The 11,687-nt window shown below is 41.9% G+C and overlaps 2 protein-coding genes across 2 annotated transcripts in view; one reads left to right on the top strand and one right to left on the bottom strand.

Annotated features, from left to right (window-relative positions):
* Nucleotides 1–1,139: 1,139 nt before the first annotated feature.
* Nucleotides 1,140–2,275, bottom strand: SERP1 (stress associated endoplasmic reticulum protein 1). Its single transcript, XM_031957778.1, has 3 exons — nucleotides 1,968–2,275; nucleotides 1,801–1,876; nucleotides 1,140–1,427 (listed from the first exon to the last, which is right to left on the bottom strand). Exons 1-3 carry the CDS (start codon nucleotides 2,049–2,051, stop codon nucleotides 1,387–1,389), a joined length of 201 nt encoding a protein of 66 aa, XP_031813638.1. The 5' UTR covers nucleotides 2,052–2,275; the 3' UTR covers nucleotides 1,140–1,386.
* A 294-nt stretch (nucleotides 2,276–2,569) lies between these two features.
* The window catches only part of EIF2A (eukaryotic translation initiation factor 2A), a 31,244-nt gene continuing 22,126 nt past the window's right edge, over nucleotides 2,570–11,687 (top strand). Inside the window, exons 1-2 of the mRNA XM_031957776.1 lie at nucleotides 2,570–2,683; nucleotides 11,119–11,188. Of these exons, the coding sequence (XP_031813636.1) occupies nucleotides 2,656–2,683; nucleotides 11,119–11,188 (98 nt within the window). The 5' untranslated portion in view covers nucleotides 2,570–2,655. The remainder of the gene's footprint in view (nucleotides 2,684–11,118; nucleotides 11,189–11,687) is intronic.

Genomic DNA, 11,687 nt, shown 5'->3' with positions numbered 1-11,687 from the left:
AAACAACTTCCTTATTTGCCACACACACCATTTTCATTAACACACAGACCAAGTTTTGTCCTCTGTTTTACCTACAACTACAGTCAATGAGAAAACACTATCGGTGGCTGTTTTTCCCCTTGTTTCTTAAACTTGAAACTTAGCTTTCTCCCCCATTCTCAATATTATAGAAAAGGCTAACTGATAGCAACCTAAAGTCAAATATCATACCACTAACTTCAAGGTGAATACTAAAGATTAAGCCCAACTTATTTTGTAACTAGATGTTAATACAACTTCACATACATGTGTCTTCATGGGGAAATTCTAATCCTAAATCTTAAAGTAGACTTAAAGTTGACCTTAATTTAGTTGGTGTGCCTTTTTTTGGTATTGAAAGTGCTATCAACATGCTTTGAGGTCTAAGGCACAGCTGGACTCAACAGCATGTCACAACCTGAAAAATTACTGGAATTGTCATAATACATTTTTTTTCCAAGCCATGCCATAGTAAACTGCTTAACTAGTATGGGCTAACTTGCAAATCTTAAGCTGTGGTAAATACCCTTAATATTTGACATGAATAACATTTGGTGACATTTACAACATCCTTACAAGCTATTGTTGACAGGTTCTACTATATCATCACCTCATAAACTGTAGCAGATAAGGAGGTGACAGAATATTTCATCAGGTTGTTTTTTATGGCCTCTTAGGTTAGTTTATTCAAACGTGTGAAGTCCAAGGTAGTGTCAAAGTAATAGTCTTATTAAAATAAATGTTCTGGATCTAAGAATCTCCCTCTATAGTAGAATTTTGAAAGTCTTTTCATTTTCAGGTGCCAAAGGCTGCAGGGGAAAATAGGCTAACTACATCTAGGTGTTCCATTTATAAGCACCATAATAAAGCACTGCTAAGATTACCTAATGAGTGTGCTTTCAATTCACAAGACAGCAATAAAGTGCCTAGCTGCTCTATAAAAATCAGTTTCCAATTTTAAATTAAGACTAACTGCATCTATACATTAAAGGGCGAACAAAACTAGAACAAAATAGACCTTTCGTCTATACAACTTCAGTCTAGGTATCTATAATGCATACAGTTTTCAGAATCACATAAAGCGAGAATTTATACTTGACTGAATAAGTCGGGTCCACGACTGTAGATCAACAATCAAATTTTATTGCTTTATACATGTGGTGCTTTTCAAGGCACTGTGGTATGAACTAGAAAACTTGGAATGACTTGTGAAGAAGAAACCTGGGAATGACACATGAAGGATGACATGAAGAGTCATTCTGAGGCAGGATGCTTTACTGAACTGTTTTTAAACCAGGGTATCAAACATCAGGAATGAGTTCAAGTTATAATTCACAGGAGAATGAAAACATCTTAAGGTCTGTCACTTCACATGCCCATCCTGATACTCTGAATAATCTGGAAAATTGCTGTAAGGAGAAGAAGCAAATGTTAAAATCACGCTTTAAAACAGTTCACGCTTAGCCGAGGCAGCAATTTCTCCTCCCCGGCCCAGTTTCCCCGAGCGTCACACCAGAGGGAAGCGTCCCCCTTCAGCGAGTGTTCAGGGAAGTCTGGGGCTCCTCGGAGCTGAGGAAGGCAGGGACAGCAGACAACCCCCTCAGACTTGGGCTAACGCTGTTTCCCCGCGTCCAGCGGGGTGGGGGGCAGGAGGAGCCCGGCTCCCGTCCGGCCGTGCGGGCTCGGCCCTTCCCTGACATACTGCAGCTGCCACCGCGACAAGCGGGAGGGGGCTGGGCCGGCCCCGGCCGCGACAGCGGCCCGAGCGCGGGGGACACTTACCCGAGCCGCAGACGACAAAGATGAAGAGCGCCAACAACCAGGGCCCCACGGACGCCTTCTCCTCGGGGGCGTTCCTCTGCAAGGGGAGAAGCGGCGGCGGCATTAGCGATGCCCCGGGGCCCCGCCGCCCGCCCCCGCCCGCCCCTCCCGCCGGGCCGAGCCCTCACCGACGTCTTGGCGACGTTGCCGCGCTGGGTGATGTTCTTGCTGTGCTTCTCGTTGGCCATCCGGATCCGCTGCTTGGCCACCATCTTGGCTCGCCCCGCCCCGCCGGGGCCGCTGCCGCCGCTGCCGCCGCTGTCGCTGTCGCCGCCGCGCTCGGCCGCGCTCACAGCAGGGGGCTCCGGGCGCGAGCTCCGCCGGCCGCTGGCGAGCCTGGGCGCGTGCGCGGGGACCGCGGGGGGCGGGGGCGCTCGGCTCCGGCTGTCACCGCGAGAGTCGCGCCGGGCACGGAACGGGGGGCCGCCCGCGCGCTGTCAGCGGCGGCCGCGCCTTCGGGGCAGAGTGCCGCTCGCTCGCTCGCTCGCAGCCCAGGCTCCGGAGGAGAAAGGAGAAGCCGTGAGGAACGGGCCCAATTTGTAGAGCTGGCTCCGCACTGCTCCGCGGCGTCCGGCTGCCAACGTCAGCACTGAGGTGGCTCCGCCTCGCGGAAGTGCGCAGGCAGCCGCCAAACCCGCGGGGGGCAGGGCCTCCGCGCCCCTCCCCCGGCCTATCAGGGCCCGCCCCGCCCTCCGGAAGAACCACGTCGTCGCCTCCGCGGCAGCGACGACGTGTAGGTCCCGCAGGGGCCGGCCCCCGGCCTCGTGAACTCTGACCCGGCACACCGGACGGACGGAGATCTCTTTCCGGGACAAGATGGCGCCCTCCACCCCGCTGCTGGCAGGTGGGTCCTGGACTGCGGGGAGGCTCGGCGAGCGCGGGTGCGCGTCCGCAGGGGATCCGGCCGAAGGCCCCCTCGGGACTCGGGACGCCCGGCCGCGTGGTCGCTGCCGCTGGGGTTCGAAGGCTGCCCGCGGGGCCGGGGCTCCGGGGCCCTCCCCCCGCCTCCCCGCCCCTGGGGGCTGGGCCTGCCCTAGGTACACGTCGCCTAGCCCGGGTCCGGAGGCACGTGGGAGGCCCGGGTCCAACCTGTGCGGGCGCGCGCGTTACTTGCTTAGGCGATGGCTGGGTGCGGGGAGGAAGGGAAGGCGGGTCCCCAGAGAGAAACGGAAAGACTAAGGGACAGATAGGCCGAGGGAGGAGAGGCGGACAGGCGGGAGCAGCCTGCGCTCCTGCCGCTCCGAGACCGACCAGAGACAAGATGGGGGTTGTTTGGGCTTCTCAGGCGAGGCGGGACTGAGGGGGTTTCAGCTGAGGCTGAGGAAGCCGGAGCCCGGGCGAAGAGAGTCCTCTCCCTCCCCCGGGCTCAGACTTGCAGTTTGCTCCTAGACCCCCTGGTGTGCCCCGGCGAGAGAGGGAAGCCCCCCGGGGTCGGGTTCCTGACCTCGGACCCAGGAGTGCGACGGCGGCCCTGTCCCCAAGGCCCGGGCAAGCCCTTTCTGGAGCTGAAGGATGAGCAGTAACTGGCTACCAACAAGCACTTCCTCAAGACACCGCCCCTGGGCTGCTCTTTTGTTGCCTCCTCCTGACTCTAAATGGTGCATCTTTTTCCTCTGAGTGTTTTAGTTTGAGCAGAATGACCACGACGCTGCCCTGGGTCTGGTTTTCCATTGCTTGGGCCCCAGGGTCTGCCACAGAAAGAGAGGGGGGAGATGGAGCTGTGCCAATGGAATTGAGCCCTTGCACTGCTGCATATGGTAGAGAGTTGTTTTACACCAGGGCCTCTTAAAACGTTTTCCACCCTCCACTCCACTTTAACTGAGAAATTTCTAGTCTACTCTCGAGTATATAGATGTATAAAGTAGGCATAACAAATCAGACATTTTACTATAGGTCATAAATATATTTTAAAACAATTTTTTGTATATATGTAATTTTACTATTAAAGATGAAAGCAAATTTTCATACTAAAAAGATGGATGTCCTTGTTTATTTTTACATTAAAAAATTAAATATTAGCTTTTCCTGTTGCCAAATTTTTGCAAGCCCCACATGAGTTGTGACCCACAGTTTAAAAAGCCTTGGTTTAGAATGTTGGCATCACACTCAAATAGAACAGATCCTTGTGGCCACATATTGACTTAGAGAACCACAAGTTAACATTATGTTACCCTGTATGTTTATTTTGTTAAACATTTCCCAGTTAGACTGCATCTGGTTGGGGAAGCCCACTGCCTTCCACTTGGGCCCCTCTCACCCACAGTACTGAGAGGTTGAGGAATATGTGCAGGATTTGCATGGTGTGATTAGGACTCAGGAATTCAGCCTGGTCACCCTGGCTTCAAGACCAGCTCTCGGGACGCTCTGTCATTCTTCCTCTATAGATAGCAACTGCCCAGTGTTCAGTAGGTGTTTGTTTTAAAAAAAAATTTTTCCAGTATTCAGTAAGTGTTTGTTAAAAACTCTCTGTAAACTTTTTTTTTTTTTAATTTAGGCTATGCCAGTTCTAGCCTGGGGTGGGTGCTCATAGGAATAGTAAGTAATAAGCTGGGCGCTTGGATGTATTTTCCTGAGGGGAGGCAAAGAAATAAGATTTAGAAGGAAATAACTGAAGGAGGCCCTTGGAACAGACTCAGGATAGTTGATTATGAAGAAGCAAAAGCCAACAAACTACAGCAGTAATACAATTCCACCTTTTCTCCCTGGCATTTCATTACCTAGTATTCTGTGGTAAGGGCCAGAATGGGTGCAGAGGTCCTGGAGCCATATGTGATGTGGTTTTGAATCCTGCCATAGGGAAGCCATAACTTCTCTGTGCCTTGGGATCTTCATCTATAAAATGAGACACATGCAGTATTTAATTCAGAGGATTGTTGTAAGAAACAAGATAAAATTTGTCAAGTGTTTTGCAGATTTTCAAGCAGCTATATAAATGTCAACAATAAAACAAAGTTGTGCACAAACAGGTCTGTTAGGAAAAATACAAAAGCTTGTGTAAGATGATACATGTGTGCCCATAAGTGCTTTGGAAGCCCTGGCTGATGGGAGGGAAGGCTCAGGGTGAAACCTACTAAGAAGGGCATTGACCTGACAGTTGAAGGCCATTTGCCTTAAACTTATTACTTATTTCTCTAAAACTCCCTTTCTTAATCTATAAAAGAAAATAATTTCTGTTCCTAGTGAATGTTGTCTTCATCAAACGGAAGCACACTTACATACAGACATACATGTGTTCCTTTTGGTTAGTTTCTCATTTAAAAATAATAGTTCCTTTCCTCTGACTAAGGGAAGTGAGATCAACAGATTCGTTACCTATCTATCTGTGTATGTCCATTTGATAAACTCTCTATATAAGTTTGACCTTTACATTGAAAAAACTAAGATTTTGACAGTATGAGAAAGTAAGTATTACAGGCAAAGAAAACATGAGCAAAAGCAAGAAAACCAAGGAATAAATCATCTGACGTAGCAGAATTTAGAGGGTTTGAAAGGAGAATGGTGGAAAACTAAAAAAAAAGTAGTTTTGAATACTGGGGATAAGGGGTTGGGCAGAGGAGGAGGAGGAGGAATGGACTTTATTCTTTAGTTAGGGGAAAGCCAGTGAAGGTTTGGAGGGAGGGTATAATCAGAATCACATTGTTGGGCATGACTCTCAGAATCCAAGAGATTAGAGGATTTATCAGGAGCTTGTTTCATTTGTTTAAATTGACATGTAATAAGGAATTGAACTAAATGGCAACAAAAACACAACAACAGTTGGGCAAGTTAGACTTGGTCAATGATGTATGTATGACAGTATCTTATCAGAATGTAATGTCGTTCATATCTCAAGCAAGTGAGAGAATGATGCCCAATATCTATTACTGATTTGAGGGTGAAAGGTGACTCCCCAGTATTTGGTTTCTGATTCTTGGTAAATGGTAGGCAGAGGGAAGCCATTAAGAATGAAAAGGAAGACCAGAGATTCTTTAGATTGGAAAACAAGTTTGGTTTTCAGCAGGTTAAGTTTTAAAACATTTAGGTGAGGATGTCTAGGAGATCCCAATGAAAGTTGAGAGTACAAAAAGAAAGCAGAATGTAGATTGTAGAGGACTAAAACTGCAAAAGGTATACTTGAATCTGTCAACCGAGCACTTAAGACTAATTACATATTTGATGTGAGACAATGACTCTATTAGTATATATTTAGATAATGGCTCTTCTCACTATTGGTGCTTGCTGAATGTTTGATGTTAAGATAACCAGAGGCAAGGATTGGAGGGGGTGGGAGATAGTCACTTGGTGGCTGGAGGAGGAGGAGAGAAGTTGGTGACTCCAGACTCCTGAAGCCAGCATTCTGCTTGCCTGCCTCTTCCACTTCTCCCCCTTAAGACCAAAGACTTTAATTTATCCTGACTCTGGCAGACCCCTGAGACTCTCCAGAGATCTAGCCCATACTCTACAGTAGAACAGGAAGCAGAGGCATAGAACATAGATACTTCTTTATCTCCTGGTCTCCCCTTTCTAGACCATTATACCTACATTGCCATATTCACTTTTTTCCCCATGAACTCCTGGGTGCTCAAAAACCTAAAATGATTCTTTATTGCCAAGAGGATATATTCACTCCCCAATCTGGCTCCGGTCTTCTACCTTTCCAGCTTGTCTCTCACTCTCCCTTCCTGTATTCAACAATACAGCTAGACTACACTCCTTGCTCTTCTTCTTTGAACTCTCCTTGCCTTTTCCTTGCTTTCATCCCAGGACATACTCTTGCTTCATATCTACTTGTTGACATCCTTCCTTCAAGGCCCAGTTCCAGTACCATTGGCTTCTCTTTTCTGCCTCCTCATATTTTCTTGGAGTACTTTCTCTGGATCTATTAACACATTATTTTAGCCCTGTTTCGTGGAGAGAAAAACTGAGGCATAGGATTTGATTTGCCTAAGAACATATAATGGGTAATTGATATAGCTGGTAACGGCATCCAAAAGAGTAATTTTCATAAACACTACTAGAAACTCACAGAGATTAGAAAATCTGATCTAGAAATGAGTTAGTGGCCAAAATAAATCTGACCTGGGGCCCCTAGCCAGAAAAGAAGTGGAAGCTTATATAGCTGTCACTAGCATTGAATAAAACATAAATATGGGAGAAACTTTGTTTTGTTTAGTAAAAAACCATGGTTGCCTATTTTTAGGATGGGTTGAAATAATTCCTACATAAAACTTAGAAACTCCACAGCTACAGTACATAATGTAACAATTGTATAAGAATTCTACTAAATAAAATATAATGTGCCTACACTAATTATTCACTTGCTGATATTAAAATCACTGTCTATTCTAGAATATTTCTCCCTAGATTGTAGAATGGCATAAAATGTACATGTTTATTCACTTTTGTCTAGGGAAACTGCCTCAATCAAAAATCTTTGCTAACCTAGAGACTGTGCTAATAATATGTAATAAGCATTATGAAAATGTTTCAAACTCCTCTAGTCCAGCTGAGTCTATTAACAAGATTTATTATTGCCATTAAAGTTATTTTTGAAATGGATTTCTTTCTGCTTCTATCAACATAAAATGAGAGGTGTTCTGTATAATAAACTGGACTTTATCATTCACTTTAATAAAAGCTTAATTATGACTTACATTACATTGGATGAAAATGGTCAGTGTGTTTAGAAACTGATTGGAATCACTCAGAAATTTTAGATAATCTTGGATAGAAATTTAGTCATGTCATCGTCAAAACGTGACATTGTGGCTCATTCTTCTAGTAAATTTTTGTTTATATCAGGAATACAGAACAAAATAGTTATTTTTAATAGTACAGATATGTGGGGGGAAACTGATGAAATATTTAGCTCTGAGTTCTAGCTGCATGTTTCTTTTCCAGTACAGTATTAACTTTTTAATGTACAGTAATAAGCAGTTTTTTTAAGCCTTCAAAATAGCTTAATGAGTTTTCATCATCTGCAAAGTGAAGGTAGCCCTTTTAGCCCTTTTTTCTGTGATACTACTTTGGCTTCTTAAAGAAACTCTTTATCTTGAAGAAAAAACAAGTTTTGACCTAATTAATACTAGATCACAAATTTGAAAGTTACCTTATACTTTTCCTGTAGTATTTTTTAGGTGAAACTGGACCCATAGAAAATAGAAAATTTAAGTTTTCTTGATAAGTAAACTTGATATTTCCAAAAATAGGAACTGTTGCTTTTATTTAAAAAGTGCAGATTGTTAACTAATGATGTTCATCATTAGATATAAATATTGCTGTATCTCGGTGTTGAACAAGTTGAACACTATGTTTAAAAGAGTTCTTTAGGGTCAGCTAGGTGGTGCAGTGGATAGAGTACCAGCCCTGAAGTCAGGAGGACCCGAGTTCAAATGTGGTCTCAGATACTTCCTAGCTGTGTGACCCTGGGCAAGTCACTTAACCCCAATTGCCTCAGCCCCCCCCCCAAAAAGAGTTCTTTTGACCGAAAAGTTGTTAATTTCCTTCACCAGAAATAGGAAATAGAATCAATCTAGTGGCTGTGTGAGACTTTGAACTCCAGCAGAGTAAGCTGTTTGTTTCTCTTATAGCTAGGATTGTACATGGAATTGCAAATTTACTATATATAACTTGTTACTCCTTTTAAATATACAACAAAATTATAATGTAAATTCCGTTTTTTCCTTCCTCCATTCCCCAGATGGCTACCATTAAACACAAATAGGTGTGTATATAAATGTGGGTATGTGTATGGATGTATATATATGCATATATGTACACTTATTCTAAACATCTATTTATCACTTGGGAGGTGTTGTACCTATTATAAATACCCTTATTTATCTTTCCAATGTTGTTATATCCCCTGTGGTCCAGCCTACTTGTTATTCTTCACAGAGGACTTGATCTCCTGTCTACATGCTGGCTAGTACTCCACTCCTTGCTCCTGCCAGCCATTTAAACTGCTCTCCCCCTCACATTCAACTCTAGAATTCTTGGCTTCCATTAGAAATTAGCTCAAGTACCTCTTTGTATGAAAAGCCTCTCCCAATTCCCCCGTTGTCTTCATTTCTGAAGTTACCTTGTATCTTCTGTGTGTGTATGTGTTGTATTACTCATTAGAATAAACAACAATTTTCTGATCATTGATGTCAGGTGAAACAAAATAAGGTGACGTTCACTTCTCAAGGATGTTCATCATTATCATTTGTTGAGGAGGGATTCCTCATAGATGCTAACCCATTCTCTACATGTACTTTTTTTTTGCAGATAAGATTGTTCTTAGGGTATCAATCCTAACTTTCCATACAAGAAAAACCAATTGTCTTGGCTAGGACATATCATCAAATAGACAACCTACAGTACTTTTCTACTAGCATATCTTGGATAGTTACTACAGATGGGAGTGAATTGAATCCAGAATTGAATAGGAAGTAGAAGAACTGCTGAATTACCTTTGGGAAATTGCCACCTTCATTTATTACTTCTAAGATTTTCCTGAAACAAAGACCCATCTTTTTAATATCTATGTTCTTAGTATAGTTGTTTAGCTTGAATTCCTAGAAAATCATTGTCTCTGAATGGTTGGAATAAATCAGTTATACATAGAATCATGAAGAAATGCATGATGGATGTGAACAGGCTTCATTCAGCAGGATTAGTGGCTAGGAGTTATAGATAGAAAAGAGCCAAAAGACCAATTTGAATTGTGTGGCAAGAAGCATCATCAATGTCAGTCCGTGAGCAGTATAACTGTTGTTGTGTTGTCAAAAGAAAATGAGAGGTGACTCCCAGCGTGTAGTGTAGACACCTGGTAATGAATTTTGAGAGGACTTAAAATGAGAGTTGATTGTTCTCAATGGGTGGGATCAGTCTGTTGCTGTCTGTATCTTTGAAAGAAATAACCATGTTAATGAGACTACAGATTTATGTTCTTAGAAAACTTGATTATCTCTAGTCTCAAATATAAATCATTGTTTATATCTCAACAAGAGATTGATGTGCTGATAAAAATCCATTTTGTTTGTATAGTTGCCTACAAAAGGCTATAGATGATAGAAATTTAAACTGAGTTTTATTTTAAAATATCTTATTTAGACAGCCAGGTCCTAGTTAATCCAGTGAAGAAGTCTCATGTATTCAACTTCAGACAATTCAAAGTTACAATTGTGTATCATAGTAATTGGTCCAAGCCCAATGAAAATATGTAATGTGAATTTGAATAATGAGAACACCTCAGAAGGTTTACTATTTACGTTTATCAGAACTCAGTTGTATCACCATCAGTTCCCATTAATATCCCTTTCTCTGAATCTAACCTTCTCTTTAAAAATTTTAATAGTTACAGCCAATCAAAATCACCCTATATACTGACCACAACTATAATTATATGCCCCTGTTCATACTTGTAGTCCGTGGCCTCTAGCATGCTTCCTCATTGGTCCTCTGAAGTATTGATCACAGTTCTAGTCCTTTCTATGTCATCTTCCTTTACATTATTGTTTAGCCTAAGATTCTCAAAAGTTTTTTGTTTGTTCTTGGTTTTGTTTTTTGATACCACTGACATTTAAGACAGGGGCTATTTTTGCTTTTATGTCCCTTTTGTTAAGTCACCTTTTAGCAAAAGAATTAGTAGAAAAATCTGTAGATAGCCTCTCTATACTTGAAAAGTAGAAAAATCTATGTTTGGTTTTGGTCCTTTAGCTACAATTCACTGAACATCTTTAAAGAACTCAAACAGGATTTCTTAACCTAGAATACAGAATCTTTTCAAAAAATTTTTGTTTTGATACCTGTTTTGCAATATAGTTTTCTTTGTATTCCTCCATATTTTATTTTATGCATTAAAAATTTTCATTCTGAGAAGTTCATTGTCTCTAACAACTATAAAATAGTGTATGGAAATGAAGTAGAAAAATCATTGTGAAGTATATAGAAAAAGTTGTGCAGATACCAGAAATATTACCTTCTAAATCTTTAAATACATTAAGATAGATTTAGTCAAATGTTTTATCATTTCATTAATAATAATTAATACATTTTTGAACCTTAATGTTCTATGTACCTTATTTGATTAAATATACTTTGACCTAGTCATATGATTTCTTCCCCAGGCAGTTGAAATTAAGTGACTTGTCCAGGATCACACAACCAGGAAGTATTAAATGTCTGAAGCCATATTTGAACTCGAGTCCTCCTGACTTCAGGGCTGGTGCTCTATCCACTACACAAACTAGCTGCCCGTAGTCATATGAATTATTAAAACATAATTAATAATCATCTTTTATTTTTCTTTTTTAGTCCGAGGATCAGAGGGGCTTTACATGTTGAATGGGCCACCAAATTTCACAGAAAATACAGTGTTTCTAAGGTATGATTTACATTTTTGAATGTCACTATTAAGGAGCAATATTTTTAATATTACTTTCAGTTTTAAATTTCAATATTTTATGTCAGAAAAAGAAGGCAGTTGGCCTTGAAAATAGATTGAGTCCTGATTCTGACTCATAAATAGACTCAGCAAGGCCATGTGATTTCAGGGCTCTGAATATTCTCTAAGGATATAAGTTGCAGAGAGATCACCAGCCTTCATAGCTAGAGAGAAGTTCTTTATTTCAGAATCACAGTGAAATAACAGTTCTCTAGTCACTCTGTGAGAAAGTTGAAGTCCCTGTTTCTTGAAAAATAATTTTACAAAACTTAGATGTGCCTGGTTTTCCCAGTCAATACTTTGGGAAATACTGAATTTTCCTGAAAACACAGAATGATATCATTTATTGACCAGTGTGAAATACATGTTTTATTATGGGGTTTTAAAACCACATTTAAACAGAAAGAACATCAAAGAAGGAATAGAACCAGCATCTTCT

Source organism: Sarcophilus harrisii, chromosome 3, assembly GCF_902635505.1.
Source record: "Sarcophilus harrisii chromosome 3, mSarHar1.11, whole genome shotgun sequence".
Classification (NCBI taxonomy): domain Eukaryota; kingdom Metazoa; phylum Chordata; class Mammalia; order Dasyuromorphia; family Dasyuridae; genus Sarcophilus; species Sarcophilus harrisii.
This window is presented reverse-complemented; position numbering and strand designations above follow the sequence as displayed.

Bases quoted from the DNA above. Each gene is read 5' to 3' on its own strand.
- SERP1 (XM_031957778.1), bottom strand. From the start codon at position 2,051: ATGGTGGCCAAGCAGCGGATCCGGATGGCCAACGAGAAGCACAGCAAG. The intron at 1,877-1,967 runs GTGAGGGCTCGG...CTCCCCTTGCAG, and splicing joins GCAACGTCGCCAAGACGTCG to AGGAACGCCCCCGAGGAGAA. The intron at 1,428-1,800 runs GTAAGTGTCCCC...TTCTCCTTACAG, and splicing joins CTTTGTCGTCTGCGGCTCGG to CAATTTTCCAGATTATTCAG.